At 38.5% G+C, this 19306-nt stretch overlaps 2 protein-coding genes across 2 annotated transcripts; one reads left to right on the top strand and one right to left on the bottom strand.

Moving 5' to 3' along the window:
• Positions 1 to 135: 135 nt before the first annotated feature.
• On the bottom strand, positions 136 to 6339 carry LOC135688395 (endoglycoceramidase). The gene is made up of 5 exons (XM_065205234.2): positions 6249 to 6339; positions 5034 to 5284; positions 3713 to 3895; positions 2246 to 2522; positions 136 to 1317 (listed from the first exon to the last, which is right to left on the bottom strand). The coding sequence occupies exons 1-5, from the start codon at positions 6335 to 6337 to the stop codon at positions 546 to 548; spliced, it is 1572 nt and encodes a 523-aa protein (XP_065061306.2). The 5' UTR covers positions 6338 to 6339; the 3' UTR covers positions 136 to 545.
• A 4638-nt stretch (positions 6340 to 10977) lies between these two features.
• On the top strand, positions 10978 to 18756 carry LOC135688393 (uncharacterized). Its single transcript, XM_065205231.2, has 6 exons — positions 10978 to 11128; positions 14194 to 14264; positions 15718 to 16498; positions 16793 to 17407; positions 17709 to 17815; positions 18373 to 18756. The coding sequence occupies exons 1-6, from the start codon at positions 11104 to 11106 to the stop codon at positions 18526 to 18528; spliced, it is 1755 nt and encodes a 584-aa protein (XP_065061303.2). The 5' UTR covers positions 10978 to 11103; the 3' UTR covers positions 18529 to 18756.
• Positions 18757 to 19306: the final 550 nt, after the last annotated feature.

Below are 19306 nucleotides of genomic sequence, written 5' to 3' on the forward strand. Positions count from 1 at the left end.
ATTGTATCTTGAGAATCAACTGTCAAATGGTTGCCAAACTGGTTAGAGACGTGACAAGAAAAGTGAAAAACTAGGCCAATCTCTGAACGATACAATCGCTCATATATATGTATTTAAGGGAAACGAAATATCTAGATATAAGATTAAAGTAAACAACTTGGTTTTTTTTCAGATGGATTCTTTCAGATTTGGGATTTCACCACTTAAGGTCTTGGGATATTACTAATTTTCGGGTGATTTTGAATTGCTTTTAACAGTACTTAAATAACACATATCATAAATTAAATATATGGGACCGAATTATTTGCCTCTTTCTTTGCATAATCCTGTTTGCATTAAACAAGAGAGATTCCAGCAATAGTTTCAGATTGGGACCAATAGAAATACTACTTCGAAAGGAAAATGTATTAAAAATCGACCAATTCTAATTTAGAATTTCATTACCGAAGTAGCCAATTTTTAACACAAAAATTGTCTTGTTATAAGCGATAAAATAAAACTTTCGATTTTCTTGTCTTTAATCACAAGCTGCCGCGAGAGATTGTTCACTTTGGAGATATTGTAAATTCAACTTTAGTCCCGAGAGGAAGGTTCTTTGCATGACTGATAATTATTTTATTCCCAACCTGCTGCCAAGTTACACTTTGGGAGGGCGAGATTTCCACCATATATCCCTGGGGATAGTGGAGTTTTTCATTGATGTACACAATACTCTGTGTACTTTTGCAGTCTGTTGACACAGAGTAGGCCAAGTTGAATCTGTGACTATTGCGATCGTACTTGAACGAAATGGTATTTCCAGCAACAGCCTGTGGAAATGTGCGACTCGTGTTGTGTAGCCAGTATTCATGTACAGTTGCATTCTTATCACCACGAGGAGAAATGAGACAGCCAAGGTGATTCTTATCGCAGCCGTACGCCTTGTACAACCAGCCCATCCAAGACTGCATGTGTAAGTCAGTGAGATCCATTATCTCGTACATATCTTCAAATGCTTTGTTTGTGCTTCCTGCCGTCCAGAATTCAGTCAAAACCCCACCGCATTGTAGGCGCTGCAGATCTTCTTTTCGAATTTCGAACTGAAATCTTTTATTGAAGTCAGGGGGTTCATAGTAATGGTAGCTCAAAACGCTCCTATTCCTGTATTCTTCTCCCCCTGGTACTTGCTTGAACCCAACGGCGAAAAAATCCCAAGTTGCGCCTTCAAAGAACAAACTGTGCTTCGAATCCACTTCTCTGATTGCCTTTTGTAGGACCTCGTATGCGGGAGCGAGGTTCTTTTCATCCGCTATTCCAGGCGCCATTAGAGTGGGGTCCCTACAAATTGAATTATTGCACGTCACATAAGAGCTCTTTGCTCGATGAAATTGTTAGCAACGCAGGTCTAGTCTACCCATTTTGTACAACACCCCGACTGAATCCACTGTTCATATTTTGTGTGGCCAAGCTTCGTTCAGATTAAAATTCAAAAATTGGAGTAGAAACCCAAGCCTGTATTTTCATTAAATTAAGGTCCGGACAAGGTAGTCGGGAAGAAAACCCGAATGCCTGTTTGGTGTGATATGATACGAAGTGTTGTCATTAAACACTATCATATCACAAACTGCAGGAAATGGGGTGAGGCTGTTACAAAATCTCTGTAGGTTCTGGTACTGATACGGTGTTTGCTTCCAATCAGTTGCGTAACGGGCTAAATTTACCTTTAGTTCCAAAACTAAGGGCCCGCAACCTTCAGGGTCCCTAAGCAACAATGTTTTCTATATAATGATACTGTGAAGCTGTGATAAACGAGTTCAAGGGACTCTGAGCCTCCATGATAAATCATTCTAAACGGTTGGAAAGTCTGTTGAATAAAATTATATGTTTTGTCTTTATTGTTTACAATTGGGCGCCCCAAGCTGAAAAATTCCTGGGGGGCCCCGAATACCTCTGTTACGGCACTGCTTTCAATACTTGAAAACTCTAGCCGATTTTCAGACAATCTTTAGAAGAAGACTTTTCAAACGTTTCTCACATAGTCAGCTGATGGGTTGCTGGAAAAGTATTAACCATGTGGCAAATGGAGCTGAATTTTGTGACAAAAATGAACTAAAAATAAGCGCATCAGATGTTTCCAAACGTATAGCGTTACCATAGCATTGCAAAGTTACCTAGTTGCCTCGTTGCTACTGTGGAATGGACGTTCTGCTAGCGTCGGTGCACTGTTTCTTAAAAAACTGTAACAAATGAATGCTGAGCCGTTCACCTGTAAATGTCTCCTGAAAATGGCTCGTTGATAAATTCATAACCAATGACGCTGTTTTCATCCTTGAATCCCTGTGCTGTCTTTCTCCAAAAATCAGCCCATGCATCAAGCAGACCGTCTGTGTTGTTGTACAAGTTTTGAAAAGCTGTTGCAGCTGCTTCGCTGAAGTAGTAATCCCCCCATTCGTGTTTATCACAATCCTTCTGGTATGGATAGCCAGTGCTTGGATCCAGGGGGTATTTGTCTTCCAGTGGGAAGGGGAAATTGTCAGCATTGCCTGAAATAGAAGAGAGGATGTTCGGTTATTCATAATCATACAGTGAAAACCCGATAAACTGAACTTTAAAGGGAACCATAAAAAAGTTCGTTATATCGGGAGTTTATAAAACTGGGAGAAAAAGTTTTTAGGGCTTTTCGCAGTACACACCTAAAAATATATTTGGTGAGCTTGTTTAGGCTATCTCCAACCTCTGTGCACATTTTACTCCAAAAACCAAGCTGAATTCGGATAATACTACTGGTTGGTCATTGAAAATGAAGATCTTTTTTTCTTCTTATAATTTGGGACCAAGTGGTTGGCAAAGCTGGTAAAAAACGAGGGGCAATTCACTCTTGCAAATAGCGTACGAGATTTTCCCTAAAACAAAAGGATTTCCAGGGATCCTCATACAAAACGATAGGATTCTCACAAAAGGTGTACGAGATTTTCTTGGAGTGATTTGCCCCTCGGTAAAAAACAGATGAAAAATTTATGAAAAGTTCGTTATATCAGGGGTAATTTTAAAGAAGGGACCCAAAATTTGGTTCGTAATATCGAGAGTTCGTTATATCCGGGTTTCGTTATACCGAGAAAATTTGCAAGGAGTTTGTTAGGCAGAATCCAAGAAGGGACCAGACATTTCGGTATTTACACCGGGAAGTTCGTTATACCTGGGGTTCGTTATATCGGGATTCCACTGTAATTAGACGACTGCAGTCCCCGAACGAATCGATTTTTATCGATTTGGCAATCCAACGAGATTGAATTAAACCGTGTAAATTGGCTTGACCAAAATATCTTTCATCAATGTGATGGGCACATGCGAATTTTTGTTACCCTATTTTCTTAAAGCTAGTTTGTCAGTTCGGTCTGTTTTCTAAAACTAAATAAATTTTAATTGAGAAAAAGAAAAGGGGGTCTGCTCAAGAACTCTCCTCTTGACAGAAGACAGTCTATAAGAACTTAATTGTATGTGATGGCAATTGAGGAATAGAATGTTAGTTATGGAATCATCACAATCTAGACCAACGCTCCTTACGGACTTATAGTGTTGGCTAGTATTGTTCATAGTAAATGGTACCGTTTATTCCAGTATAATATTAATTTATTAATTGTCTACGAATTAAAGAGGCAGTAGAGTAATAAGCACTTGCAATGTGCAAGCTACAAGTGATTATGAAAACTGAAAATAGAACATGATAAAATACCTGTGTTAACCGCCCAGTCTGGGAAGCCTTCGACGCAGAATTTTGGGGACATAACATCCTGATGCATGTCAAGCAGCGTGTAGATCCCATATTTGGCAGCCTTTGAAACAATGGTTTTTATTACCTCCATATAAGTCTCGTTATACTGGCCTCGTTTTGGCACATATCCTGGCAACATCATGCCTGCAAATTAGGAATATAAACTTTGGTGATAGTAGTCCTATGATTATACTCTCACTTGTTGTAAGAAGCTAGTACAAGATATTAAAAAATTGCAAAATGCAGAATTGTAAAATTTTGTTATTCTTTGAAAACATGATTTTCTGGTTTCCATAAAACTTCAGATTCAAGCCAAAAAGATTTTTCCAAAGCCACAGCAAATTATTCACACACAACCAACTTCCAGAAGCTTGTTTCATCTGCAATTAGATAAAATACTAAAATATAAAAATTCTTTGCCCCAGCATGCAATATCATATACAGAGCCAAAACCTCTTAAAAGATTGAGCAATGACATTGGTACAATAATAGCCAGAGCCTCTAGAATCTGGAAGGGAACAAAAATTGAGCGTATTCCCTTCGCTCTTATTCGTGGTAGCGATGGGAAGTGTGGGATGTGAAACACAAGGGACGATAGAACAATATTTAGAGTGCGAGTGAGGCTCTACACAAATTGGTAAACTATTATGATGGTTTGCAACCATTATATTGATGCTACAACCTTAAACCTTACATTAAGAGATATAAAAGAAAATGTGATGGATGGGAGGGCTACAGCCAACCCCCCATCCCGGTTCCCGCGTTTCTGTAACTCCTATCTAGGGGTGCTTCCTCGGCAAATTTTCAAAGTTGTCGGCAAATAAAGGATTCTTCACCCGGGCACACCACTCATTTGGACAGCAAATTGGACCTGGACACCCATCAAATACAAACACAACCGCCAGCTGCACCAGGGTGCATTCCATGTACTTAGGCCCGAATATCTTCGGCGTATACTCAGGTTTTTTTCGGCGTTCGGCGTGCAAACCAATAAAAATTTTTTTGGCGTATTTGAGATTTTTGTTAGTTGGCATGCTAAACATTAAGCCATATACATAGTTAACGTAAAATAAAGACTCAAACACCACAGTTTTTTCCAATAATCAATTTTCTTTGTCTGGCGCAAAAATTTTACTAATTTACAGTTTTACTAACTCAACTGCTTATATATTTTCGGCATACCTAAACCAATGCCCCGGCAGACCTTCGGCGTACAGTTGACATGGAATGCACCCTGGCAGCTGCGTCCACGGTAGTAAGAAAAAAACAATGTGGGTCTCACCTAGACGGATGACATTTAGTCCAAGATCTTGCATAATTTGCATATCAACCTCTGAAAAAGAGTCGTTTGTGTATCCCTCCAAAGTAGGCTGGAAAGGAAAGTGCTTGTACACTACATTTGTGCCATGGAAAAACCTTTCTCTCCCAAGGCTGTCGACCAGCTGTTGTCTTTGAGGATTAACCGAAATTAGTAGCGAGGTGTCGTCGTGAATAGGCTCTGCCTCAATGACGAGAAATTGGCAAATTATGGAAATCCCAAGCAGGGGCGGACTGGCTGGTCGGGCTATTCGGGCGATTGCCCGAAGGGCCGGTCGGTTTAAGGGCCGGCTGATAAAAGTGCAAATATAATAAATTAGCTTAGAAAGTGAATGCGAAGCAAAAAAGTATACCCACGCGTTGATTTGTTTGCCTTGAATTTTCAGAGACTTTGTGGGAAAGAATAAATATACATGTTATTGACATGGGCTCCGACAAAGGGTTGAATAGTGGGAGGCCAAGGGAAAATTTAACACCCATAACAAAAGATTTTGAAAAAAACTCTATTGTTTTGCAAAAAAGTGGGGGGGGGGCCAAGGCCCTTCGTCGGAGGCCCTGATTGACATCTTGTTATATTTTCTCTTGACAGTGTTTCCTTTTGGCGACATATACTGTACTGTAACACACCTGCTTCAATGCGATACATAAGATTTTAACCTGCCCTGATGTCTTTTTACTTAGCTTTTGCTTGAAGCTGGTCATGTTTTTGCCTAAGCACAAGCTATTGCTGAATGTAATAAATTTAAAAGTACAAAAATTAGAGTTCACTGAACGATTTCCTCTGTGTTGTGAAGCAATGAAGAGGACATACGTAGAACAAGGGAAGAGCAAGAAGACTCCAACCAAAGGTGGTGCACAGAAATTTCGTGAGGAAAAGCTGCGAGACTTAAAAAAGGATTCAGCTACGATACAAAGCTTTTTTATCAAGCAAAAGCCACAAACGTCACAAAAACAGCAGGGTCTTTACTCTTTAGTCAGCAAATGACATATTTAACAAGTTCTGTTAACCATATTCTGTTAACCAGCATTCATCCATGCACAAAATTACTGAATTTAAAACTTGTTTTCCTTACAGACTAACGTTTACTTGCATTTTCCGAGGAGCTTTTTATTTGCTATTATTGTGGGCCGGTTTGATAAAAATTTGCCCGGGCCAAAAAAATTAGCCAGTCCGCCCCTGATCCCAAGCACAAATGATTTTGTAGCCATCTCTACAGAGGCCTGACCCAATCGTAGGCCCGCCCCGGTTCGTTCATGTGATGGAATCATGTGACAAAGAACACTTCCGCGTTTCAACCTCATTTTGGTCCTGTCCCCATCCATTGTTGGGTGATGTAGCGTAAATACACAAAGAGCCTTCACCGTCGCCCTTTACATGAGTTCTGAAGTTCATAAATTAAGTCAACACCAATTTGCACAAGAATTTCTAACATTATCCGCATGCACCCATCTTTTATAAGAACAGTTTAATAAGAACGCGAGCCTCAAAATTGGTCCAAAAATAAGAACAAGTTAAGAACAAGCTGAGGCTGAGATCACTGTAAATTGTAATTTTGAACAATTCTTTATCTTTGAAATTAGAAGCGTTTTGCCATCTAGGGGTGCTTTTTTGATAAATTTTCAAACCTCTAGGCAAATGTAGGATGCCTCGCAAACTTTGTTGGCAAACGAGGCCTGAATACCTCACTATATACATAATGTTGAATAGCAATTGCACTGCTTACACGCTAATAATTTTTCGAACAAATTATGAAAAATACATCCTCAGATATTCGAAAAGAACAGCCAGCTTGAGCTTCAATTTACTGGTTCTTATAAAAAAGTGTATTTTACAAACAAATTCTAAACATGAAGACCTCATTTCACTTATTTTCACCTCCAGGTCGCATTAGCTTTATTAAGCAATCTTCGAGTCGATAGTTAAGACAAATCATAGTATTTTACGCAGTTACCCAAATTATGGTTTGAAATAACACAACTAAGTTAAAAAATTATGTACGCTTTTTGTACAAAAAATTTCTAAATGAGAAGATACAATCACCGTTACAGGGGATCGTAACAGGTAACAACCCAAGTGACGGGATCGTATCGTAAATGGGTGAAGGTTCAACAAACTTTGAGTAGGAAGGGGACGCAAGGGTAGAGACGCAAAATCTCAAGAAATTACGTCTGACTTGCACTATGAGTATAACCTGACTAACATATCTACAAAAATTATTCACACGCTTTTTTATAAGAACATTCGGCTCCAGTTTCAGCCTGGAGTTTCTTATCGTTTCGCGAAAAATTTCAGCCTCACGTGTAGATAACCTTTGCTTGAAAAAGTAATCAATGCTGTTTTATTTTTCTGTTGCTATTCTTTCTTTTTCCTTGTATTTTATTTCTTGAGTTGAATCTCATCCTGCCTTTTTTTTTATGTTTTTTTAGGCAAATCTCAGCCTGATGTTTCTGATATTGTTCTTATAAAAAGAGTGTGTAGTACAGTGGAAAGGAGACAAAGCTTTCGTCAGTTCTACTACAGTATAGGGGGAGAGGCCTCGGCCCCTAAGTTCTTCTGGTGACAATTCGCTCTTTTTTCAATTTGATTTGCGTATAAAAACGCTGTTTTTGTCATTTGTATTTGATTTTGCCCCTACCTGATTCAGCCCTGAGATAACGAAACGCCATCGGCTAAAATGCTTAATTTTTTGTTTCTCTTTCGCTGTTTGCTTACTTTCCAACACCAATGCAAACCACCCATATAAGGACTGTGGCAAAATGTTTCCTACCCACAGGCTTGTTCCAAGAACACAGAGCTTGAGATAAGGCTTCAGGTCAGTAACACTTTCATCGGAGGGTCAAAGACAATAAGCGAGGATAGTGACGAGGAAGTTACAATTTCCTGAAAGTAACCCCTTGAACATATCTGATCTGTTACTTTAAAAATGTCATGAAAAACCAGGTCATATTTAATTAAGGCACTCAAAGATTGTAGCTGTGAATCCCTCAGTTTTTCTTGCCACCGTGGCAACATACTACAGATTCTAGTTAAACGATGGGGACCAAATGTATTAAGCTTATAACAGATTTTAATTTGTGACGGACAACTACACTTTTGCGTATCTTAAATGCAAGCGTATCCTTTATGCAAGCAAAGAGATTAACATCAGTTGTGTGCCAAGTCATCTCTTGATGCAGAAGATGGGAAGCTGCTCGCTAATCGTTTGCATAAAACGTCTTCTCGCTTCGCTGAAAGTATAGAGATTCTGAAAATGTCAATGTTTTTCGAAAAAAAAGGTTTCCACTCTTGATATTAGGCTGAGTGGAAAAATATTTAGACTTGGCTTTTTCTGGCAAATTATTTCCTTGTTGCTCTATAAATTGATGTAATAGAAGAATGTGTAATGAAAAAGTTGCAAAGTCATAGCATGGTTAAACAATCCCCCGTCTATAACATAGTAAATATACAGTCATAAGTTTGAAAGAGCCTATGCAAGATTATATTTAAGCCACTGCGCATGCTCCCTGGCTGAATGGAAGCTAACTGTACCACTGGCAGTTACTCATCCATCAAGTAATGTATGAACCAGTTGGTTTTTTTCCCAGCTGGAAAAGTTGGACTAGGGCTATATGTCGATTCCACCCCCCCCCCCCCTAATTCAGAAATCAGATAAAACCATAATAAATTCTTCTTTTATCCTGTCTTAGCAACCCCCCCCCCCCTTTTTTTTTCTCAGCGCTCCACAATGCTTGTTAGTGGAGGCCATTGATGATGAAGAGCATGATGAACATAACATACATAGTGAACATACCCTGACGAAATACAATTAAATGAAAACGAAAGAGATTACAGGAGAACTCTACTCACTGTGTTTGGGATCAGGTCATGTGATTGTCTTAAGATTCAATGAATGCAAATGTTTCTGAAACAAGGCATCCCCCTTTTATTATGAGAATACAACTTATCAAGTTTACGGAAGAGAGGATTAATTCGAGAGTCTGAGAAAAGTAGCAAAATTCAAGAAGGAACCAAAGTCTGGGCGTGTCCAAGGAAAATTATTGTTTTCTAATAAGTTGAAGGCGGCTGTTCCCCAAAACATTGTGATAAATTGGCATCAGCAGACTTCGGTGCATGATTTGGGACAATATTTATGAGAAAATTTAAAAGCCATCAGTGCAGAATTCGGTAGTAATTTTGAAATAAAGTATTATGTTATACCCACAGCGCACCCGTTATCAAAATGTTTCCTTTCATTTCCAACAACGAAGGAATCACAAAAGTTAGAAAAAATTGAAATTGTTTTAGCATAAGAACCTTTGATTGAAAATTATTTCTTGGAATGTTGTTATGTCAAAATTTGATGTGACATGTCATATTCTGTTAATAACTACCTTATTATTTATAAATACGTGGGAAACAGTATTTGCAAGATGTTGTTATTCGTACTCTTGTATTTCACATGATAAAGCATCTTGTACTCCAATCATTTGAAAAAAATACGCAAAATGCAAATCCTGTTTCAAAATACAAACTAGAATTTTCTGTGAGCACAAAATGGTCTTTCTTGCAAATACGGTTCAATCTCTTTCTTAACATTATGATTGCCAGCAAGTTAATATTTTTTACTTACAGAGGGAATCAATAGAGAGGAGGAGGGGAAGGGGAAGTGAGCTACTAGAATCAAACGCGTAACCCACACATAATTGTCGAGAGCAAGATCTTTTTTAATTCTAGAAAGGCCCTTTTCCAGGGATCCAGCATCCAATGATTGGTTTATTGCATCAGGGGTCCGCGCCACAGGTGGGCCGAGGGGGGCAGGATACAAAGATACAAAACTCGATGCTTATCCAATGCAGCACAAAACTTATTTAATCACTTCAACAGTAATAGGGCAAGGGATAACTCAGTACTATACGGAGCTTCTCCGATTGAAATTGTTGCTTGGTTTCCAATCAAACTTCTAAATTCAAACTTGTTTATCCTGCTTTCGAGGAATTGTCAGATAATGTTCTAGAAAAGCCTCAGTTCTTCCTTGCATTATCCTTAGCGTAGCAGCAGGAAGAGGTACACAGCGATGTTACAGTAGCTTGTTGGATTTTGTTATCTTTTTGTTATAACTTCGGACCCCTGTGGTCAGTCGAGAGGAAGGAGTCAAGAGTCGAAGATACACGGAGCGGTCACGCAAGGAGTTGTGGCCGCATTTGAACTCAAACGAACGGTTTTTTATAGCGATTACGAATTATACATTATACTATCGACTTGTGTAAGCCATTCAATTAGTTATTTTACGATAAATATAATCACACTAACTAAAACCTCGTTTTTAATGTTGGACGTCTTTGGTCATATTATGCCGAACCCCGTATACTACTTACAGATATAAGCTTCTACAGTTCGTGCCTTGTAGTGGTGTCTGCAAGATAGTCAAATATTCAACATAGCTAAAGGAGGATGCCACACACCCCCACCCACTCAATTTCAGGCTTGTCGGCAAATTTCTTTTGGATTCTAAGGAAATTACCTGAATGTTTCAAAGAATTAAACTTTGAAGATAAATTGACTAGGCCATTCATGCCTGAAGCAACTTTACGTGTATTTTCAAATGGCTTGAGATTCTCAAATCACTGGAAGCGGTTTGACCAACGGATACACCCTAGGAACGTCATTTCGAACAGCAAATCTGGGGATCTGCACCCCTGTCAATTTTCATTAGCTTCACCCCTGGTAACATCTTATGCAAAATGTATCTGCCCTATATTGGAGGGCACCACCGAATTAATTGTTTTTGTTGCCAAATAGCAACAGCTTTGTCAAAAACATGTCTCCCGCGTTGTTTCTCAAATCCTTGACATGGAATTCCAAATGTTTAAAAATGCCGTTCATGAAAGAAAATGAAACTGTTTTCTATATTTCGGAAGTATAGGAATCCCCTTCCCCTAGCAATAAAAGAAACTGCAGCTCGTTCCTAACTCCAGAGTTCGCCGTTGGCCAAAGGCGGACGCAACCAGAGGGGTGTTTGATTACAGGAAGAAAGAGGACTGACTCAGGCTACAAAATGACCCGGATACTTTTGCTGCTTGGTATGTTTCCAAACCTTCGTTTCTTGTATCTTTAGATCTAATCTTTTATAATTGGTATATTAGAATGCTTTAAGTGATACGGAGCTTATCTGGCAGTTACAACTGCCCATGACATACCTAATTTCATACGCATAAAACAGTTCATTTGGCAAGGCGTCTGCTCAAAGTTTTTCTACGCAACCTCAACATTTGTACCAAAATTTTGTCATTATTGCCCAGATTTTGCACCGTTTCTACAATATTTTCTTCAAAATTCATTTGACAATATTATTGCATTTCCTTGTCAAGAAATTGCTATGAAATTTCCAAGCAAGCAACCTTGACCAGCTACACAGCAACGCTTGCAATGGTTTCTTCAATGCATCCGCACTGAGTAAAGATAGAGTCAGAGCTCTGGCGTGAAAGTATCAGTTTCATACAAATGTATAAGGCTGTTTAGGTAGAAAGAGAAAGTGCTTAAAATAAAGCCGGAATGAAACAACAAGCTAACTTTATAGATTTTTATCATTGCTAGAAACAGATCTTTATTTGCTCGATCGCATCAACCCCGAACGCTCATTATCATTCTCAAATGATTGTGACCATTGCTTCAGACACCCTTTCTGAAGAAACTTTAGCAGAAGTAGGGGAAGGGCAGTTTTCCATCATCATGTTTATAAAACATCTGCCAGTACTTTTTAACGGTGTAAGAAGGACAAAAACGCAGGATAGGCTGTTCGCCGGATTCTGTGAATCTTGCAATGAATGATAATATAAAGGTAATATAATACGACGACGCGAAACGCAAAGCGAAACGAGGACGATAATCAAATGTTGTGTAATATAATTTTAAAATAAATTTAATGAAATGGGTGTGGCGTCACTGTTGCAACATCCTTACTTGTTTATCTTATTCTACCAGAAGAGGACACCTTTTACTTATACACTAACGGTTGGCCATCAGATCAGAGACTTTGCGCCAGGGCTTTGAACAGTTGTGAATTAAGAAGGGTTATTCCGCCAAAAAATGAAAATTGGCTCAGTCTTACGAAAGTACGCAGATCTCTTACTGCAACAAACACGGTTTCAGCCCTGAACTCTGTACCGCTTTCCGCAAGCCTGTAAAAATTTACAGGGTCAATGCACAACAAATTTTCACTTTGAAAGCATTTACAACAGCGATGTTTGCTTTTGTTATTATTTCGGCACCGTCTGAAGATGGCTAGGCGTTGTGAAAGTCTATCTCTCCTCCTCCGCACTCTCCCGCGACACGCTATTTCCCCAACGCCCCAATTTAAGGAAGCTTCTTGGCAAATACCAAACTTAACATAAACCTTGTTTCTTTTCCTTCATTTGGAGATCTCTACTGCTCATGACGTAATCGCGTTGGCACTCTATGCTCACAAATTCATGAACTAACACTTTCACTTTCATTTTTATGCTAGCTTAAGAGGCCGGTTTCCATTTGATTCGGGCTGGTCGCGCGACTGAGCGAATGTGCTTTTGAGCATGCGCAAGATTCAACTTCCTCTTTCACTTCGAATGCGCGACCATTCGCCGAGTAGTTCAACTCAGTTGAACTATTGAGCGGCTGGTCGCGTGCAGCTTGAGAAAACATGGAAGGTTTGAAGAGCCAATGGACGGATCAGGAGATCGGCGGTGCCGTTAACTGGAAAGTACCACTGCCCGTCCGTAGAGAAAGAGAAAGTTTGAATGAATTTGAGCAAAGTGAATTTGTTGCATGACTTGAACAAGTCAAATTGAAACTTTCATTGATAATCGATTTTTCTTGGGTTGAATAGTTAACATAAACTGATGTCATTTGTGCTGCTTCCGAAGACAAAATATTTGCAGTTTCTTAGAGGATTTGGCTTAAGATTATTGCTGTTGGCGAAATACTAAAACCATTTGTTATGAGAAGGCAACTCAATTTTTTTAACTGATTTGATTGATTTCTTTGATTCCTTGATTTGCTTCTTTGATTTCATTACGAAATACCTATCTAGCCCAAATCCTCTATCTACATTTTTTTTTCTATAAGAACCGGACCGGATAATTTTTGCTGATTCTCGATGTTTTTTCTGTTTTTGGATATTTAGAGGACCGGTGCATTCGATATTGTTCTTATGCCAGCATTGATTTTTCTACAACTTCACAATATAAACTGTTTATAAGTCCATTAATCAATTTTGTATGGATTTTAGTAGCAGGGTTTATTAAATGACATATGATTTTCAAAACACATTGCTTCACTTAGAATTTTTTTCCTTAGCCTTGGTGTTTTATTATGCTGTTCTTACTGTTGTGGCAAATCGAGCTCCAATATTCTTATAAAAAAAGAGTTTTGATATTATTCCTTGCCCCAAGAGGGCAATTTCATTACAAGGATTGATGACCAGCCCCTTGCCTTTTAAATTTTGTATCCTGCTTTGGCAAAACTTGTGCTAATCATGTCACGTTCTATGAACGATTCTTTGACGTTGCCTGAAAAACGTTTTCTACCACAAAACCAAAAAACAGAGGATTCAGGCTTTTAAGTTTTATCAAAAAGTACTAAATTGAGAACTGCCAAACCAGTGAAGTAAATAGGCATAGTCGTAGGTGGCTGGAAGGGTTCCTGCCCCACAAAATGTATCGCATATCATGATTTAGGCGTAATTCATGCAGTTATATTTTAATGAAGCAATCATATGAGGGGAAATCTAAACTAAACCTCCTTAAACGTATACGCTACATCCATTCATAAAAGGAGGTGTCCAAATTCCGCAACGCAGAAAAAGAAGTAGGAGAAAGAACATGAAAGCACTGGTGTGGTGCTAGGGGGATTCAGGGGGCTGAGCCCCCTTGCTAATTGGCAAATTCCTACTTTTGATATTGTTTTTCGCAATATTTTGTGCTAGAGCCCCCTTTTTTTTATTGATAGCACTACACCATCGCATGAAAGATTCCACAGAATATAAATTATTGATGGAGTTCCCCCTTCCTCAGTAAAACTACTCTGTCTCCTCTCGTCAGACACTTATTCCAGTTGTGTGTTATTCAATGATTTATCGTTTTGTTTATTTATTCAATCAATTCTTTTTTAGCTGCAATGCTGGCAGTATGCTCTGGCGTTCAGCTTATGGATGAAAGAGACATCGATACTGATTGTGTAGAGGTAAATATTTTGAAACACACATTTCAACTTTTGAGCCATTGAGAGCAGAAACCATTCCATAACTCCACAGTGATGCATTCCACCCCCCCCCCCCCCCCCCCCGTGATGTAAATTTCTCGAACAATCATTCTTTGAATTTGAAAATTTGCACGATTTCTCATTTCTGTCTTATTTTAAGTGTTAGTAAGGTTTCCGTACCCCACCTTCAAAATCAGTAATGCTCAATGGCCGGTTTTCTAGAAGATAAAAGGAGGAAATTTTTGCAGTACTGAACTGCGAAAAGGGATATGAGATCGTTTTAAGTTACACCAAGCTTCTTACGCTGCTAATATTGATGGGCTCAAAGGACACCTTCTAGCCCCCCTCATAATAACTAAGATGGATAAAGCTTTTGACCCCTTTTTATACAGAATTTTTTATGTCTGATTATAGGATTATGCGTCCCTGAGAAAAAGTTATCAGCTTGCTGAGGTATTCTCATCTCCGTAGCAAGTTTCCTTTTCTACAATTTTTCATAATTGTCAGGTGTTCATTTGGAGCCAGGTAGATCTTCTGCTTTGCTGTGGACGGAGACCTGAACAATTTTTTAAAGACGCTCTCGATCCATCCAACAACTGCGACGATTAAATGACTGAAAACCGGGGCACATAAAGATAACAAGGCTAACAAATAACAATGTTCTTGCCGACGGAATATCAGTAGCAAAGCATAACAAAACAAGTATTTGTAACGTATCTATAATGAGTACCTTCTTTGGAACTCATTGACTTCTTTATTAAATATGCCATATGTCCCGATTATATCCACATTTAACATAGGGGCAGTTCAATCTTTTTAAAAGCCTTCGTGATTTTCACAAAAACATAATGATTTCCAAGAATTTTCATTTAAATCAATAGAATTTTCAACGTAGGTGCAAGAGATCTTCATACAGTAATTTGCCCGGCTAATTCAACTGCTTTTATAGCCACCTAAATTACCTACAAACACTACTTTAAACAATTGTCAATTATTTTAGCATACGCATTTTCTGCAACTGAATATGATCTTAAATGCCATTCGAAATTTGCAGAGTTAAGGTAAAACCCTATAAACCTGTATCAGCATTTTTGAGGAAAATTGATTTCATCAGCCAAGTTCCCCTTAGGTTGGTAACTCCTTAATGTACCGTACCGTAAACGGTCTGTTTGGCTAGGGGGTTTTTTTTATCTTTTCAGTCCCAGAGGGGGCTTATTAGAGAGGGAACTTATTAATACATGGACCGTATTTAATGCACACGATCTTTTCGTCATCACACCCGTCAAGAGACCTACTCGATGCATATTCTTTCTTTCTTTGACATCGGAGCTTAATAGAGAGGGGGGCTTAATAGAGAGGTGGGCTGAAACATAGTGTAGTTAATTTTGTAAGACTTTTTAAGACTCTGATAGAAACAATGTTTTTGTTTTCTCAGGGGAAAATGACGAATAGTGAAGATGTTGACGATGCTATTAACAAATGCTTTAAAGATGCACCAGATCCAGCATTACAAAGCGATCCAGCAGGAGAGATGATCGCTCTCGAGAATAAATACAAGAAACTAGTTGCAGAATACAAGAAAGCAATGAAGAAATCTGACGAGGCTGCGGTTAAAAGCACAAGCTCAAAGGTTTCTAGTGAGGACCAAGAAAATGAGGCAGATGAAAATGATGAGAATTCTAAAGACAGGAAGCTAGAGTCAGGTGCCGGTCAAAAAGAAGATGAGGACAGCGCCAAAAGTGAAGAAGACGAGCTGGATGAAGAAGAAGCACCACAACAAGATGACAATGATCCATCTTCTGCTGAAGGGTCTGAGAAAGATTCTGATGAAAAACAAGAGGAAGATGAGTTAGAAACGCCGTCAAAGCAGAATGAGGTTAAAAGCACCTCAGAAGTTTCTAAACAGGATGAGCTCGAAGAAGACCCAAAAATTAGCGAGAGGGCTTTGGATGTTCCATTAGAAGATGCCGAAGAACAGTCAGAGGAAGAATCGTTAGATGAAGAACCATCAGAAGAAGACTTCCCTGAGGAAGAATTGTCAGATTCTGAGGATGAGCCGTCAGAAGACATAATGGAAGAGGATGTTGCTGAAGATGAAGATCCTGCAGCAGAAAATCAGTTTGAAAATGTAGACCGTGACTTAGATGACAATTTTGACGATAAAAATGAAGCAGATGGCAGCGTTTCAGACTCACAAAGCTCTGATGGTGATAGCGGTAGGGGATTTTTTCTCAAATTGTTAAAATATCTGTTTGAATTATAAAGGCGCTACATAAAGCTGCATTTCTAATAATATCTTTGTATTGGTTTTGTTGTTTGGGCTTGAGATAATAACATTTTAGCATTTTGTGGCCGAGAAATATTATGCTCTAGAATATCTTCGTTACGTTTTGCCAGTTATTCTATTATAAAGACAGAAGCTCGTGAAGGCAACACAACATATGAATGTAGCGCTATTTTGAGACAAAAATCGTTATAGAACTTTCCATTGCTGCTTTTTCTGCTGACAGGAGCCTTTAAAAAGGAGCCACGAGCTTGGGGAAGAAGCAGAAGGGGCTGGTCATCTAGGCGTAGCTGGTCAACAAGGCGAAGTTGGTCAACAAGACGAAGATGGTCAACAAGACGGAGATTTGTCAGTCGAAGAAGATTTGTGTCTAGGCGCAGATGGTCAACACGGAGAAGGTTTGTAAGCAGACGAAGATTTGTGACACGACGCAGATGGTCAACACGAAGAAGGTTTATAAGAAGACGAAGCTTTGTCAGAAGAAGAAGCTTTGTCAGAAGAAGAGGTTTTGTCAGAAGAAGAAGTTTTGTCAGAAGAAGAAGTTTTGTCAGAAGAAGAAGTTTTGTCAGAAGAAGAAGTTTTGTCAGAAGAAGAAGATTTGTCAGAAGAAGAAGATTTGTCAGAAGAAGAAGAGTTGTCAGAAGAAGAAGAGTTGTCAGAAGAAGAAGATTTGTCAGAAGAAGAAGATTTGTCAGAAGAAGAAGAGTTGTCAGAAGAAGAAGAGTTGTCAGAAGAAGGGGCTTCTTTAGAAGAAGATCTCTCACAAGACGTCGCAGATCCTGGTTCAGAAGAAGAACATCAATTCGAAGAAGGACATGGAGAAGAAGATCGATGGGAAGACGTAAGGAATTCTTGAAATAACTGAAATTTACTTCTTTATATAAAGGCTATTATTATTGAAGCATAGAAAACTGGAGCTCTGCCAGATCTTTATTTTGTGATGAGTGATTCCATTGCTGCAACGAGATAAAAAAGACGACGAATTTCCCTGAATTTGACGTTACGGAACGATTTTATCTAAAGAGCTTATTGGCTCAACTTCACGTTATGTACGCTAACTTTTACCTGATAACGTCGTTCCAAGATCAAAGGAGAAATTCTTCATTAGTTACTTTGTGAAATTGGTTTCTTCTTACTTCCAGCTGGCAAACCAACTGTAAATGGATGCAGCATACCATTTGGCATGTACTTCCCGTACAAAGGAACGTTCACATCGGCTTGCAACAAGCATGATGTTTGCTATTACAGAGTAAGTATCATCATTATCATCATCATCATCATCATCAGTCTATGTTGAATAAATTTGAAAAGTTTGGTACAATATCGACATTGCACGGGTTTTTCATGCTGATGTGGGTCAAATGTTTCAAATTGAGTCGTTCAGTGTGGAGCAAAGGGGCAAATTGTCATCGCCCTGGGTCAAAGGGAATGCCATAAAGTAAATCCGACCATTCATTTTTGGGAACAAGGAACGTTGTTTAAATAAGTTTCAAAAGCTTGACTGATTAGTTCCCAGAACAAACTCTAGCTGCAAGCAAAGGATTTGATTACACAAAATAGGTGGAGGAGATCCACTTGGCTTGTCGTTGGCCATATTTTTACGCTAAATACAAGGATATACATGGTATATCTTGTGTTTCCATTTCAATTATTTAAAACTGAAGCATCTACACTTTTCTACCATTTGAGATTTTTATTCAACCAAATCATGGTTGCTCTTAATTATATTTCATGACCTTGCTGATAACTCTGAAGTCTGGCTCGTTTTTTCACTGGTAATTTAAGCGCATTGAACCTTTTTTCTAGGAGGCAATCAACAGAAAGCGATGTGACAACAACTTCTATAGAAGAATGCTAAATAGTTGCAAGAGATATGGTGCAATAAAACGGTTCTTCTGTAGACGGTTCGCAGGAGTTTACTACGGTGGTGTACGAATAGGTGGCAAGTCCCACTATGGTTAACCGAACAGCACCTTTGTTTACCTCTTGTTACTGTCATAAACCATTTTCATAAGCATATAGCCAAGATCAAAGAGTATGTTAATTTGATACTAAGTTATTTTTGTAATTTATATAAGATAAAGTCCTTTGTAATTTCAATTTTCTTAAACTAATCTTGCTGCAATTATCGCCAATAGGTTTGCTTTGTAATTCTGTTATAATAGCTCTCAGAATGAAATATTTGCCTAATTTTCTCCTTTATTATTTTGAGATATAACTTTAGTGACAAACGAGCATAATAGTCCAAACGCAATTTAAGATAACTTGGCCTCGTTAGTCACTGTGATATTCATTACTTCCAAGACTGTGATGTTTGGTACGATTCTTTCTCCTTACTAAGACAGACTGTCTATACAGTATGTTTCGACTCTCGTATTAAAATTTTCTTCAACTTTTGCCTCTGAATTAATCGCAATTGTAATATTGAATCGGGGATATTTGCTAATTCTTCTTCTATTTTACAGGTTTCTTAAAATCGACAAATTTTGAAAAAGAAAACAGCAATCCAATGTTTTCCGCACGTTTTGCAACTAGTTAGCACCTAAATAAAAATAGCAAACAACAGGAATTCTTTCAGTATTTCAACGTGATCGAGGGATTGCTTTTTAGGAAAAACTGATAGAAATGAAGCATCAAAATTAAGCGCATGAACCGTTCATCATGGTTGCCTCTTTCAAAAGTATTATCCCACATCATGGTTGCGTCTTTTAAAGTATTATAATTGCAACTAGATATGATC

Source organism: Rhopilema esculentum, chromosome 19 (genome assembly GCF_057945365.1).
Source record: "Rhopilema esculentum isolate cy_ngs chromosome 19, ASM5794536v1, whole genome shotgun sequence".
Taxonomy (NCBI): Eukaryota; Metazoa; Cnidaria; class Scyphozoa; order Rhizostomeae; family Rhizostomatidae; genus Rhopilema; species Rhopilema esculentum.

Bases quoted from the DNA above. Each gene is read 5' to 3' on its own strand.
- LOC135688395 (XM_065205234.2), bottom strand. From the start codon at position 6,337: ATGATTCCATCACATGAACGAACCGGGGCGGGCCTACGATTGGGTCAG. The intron at 3,896-5,033 runs GTGAGACCCACA...CCTAATTTGCAG, and splicing joins ACTAAATGTCATCCGTCTAG to GCATGATGTTGCCAGGATAT. The intron at 1,318-2,245 runs GTGAACGGCTCA...TTCAATTTGTAG, and splicing joins TTTTCAGGAGACATTTACAG to GGACCCCACTCTAATGGCGC.
- LOC135688393 (XM_065205231.2), top strand. From the start codon at position 11,104: ATGACCCGGATACTTTTGCTGCTTG. The intron at 11,129-14,193 runs GTATGTTTCCAA...ATTCTTTTTTAG, and splicing joins CCGGATACTTTTGCTGCTTG to CTGCAATGCTGGCAGTATGC. The intron at 14,265-15,717 runs GTAAATATTTTG...TTGTTTTCTCAG, and splicing joins TCGATACTGATTGTGTAGAG to GGGAAAATGACGAATAGTGA.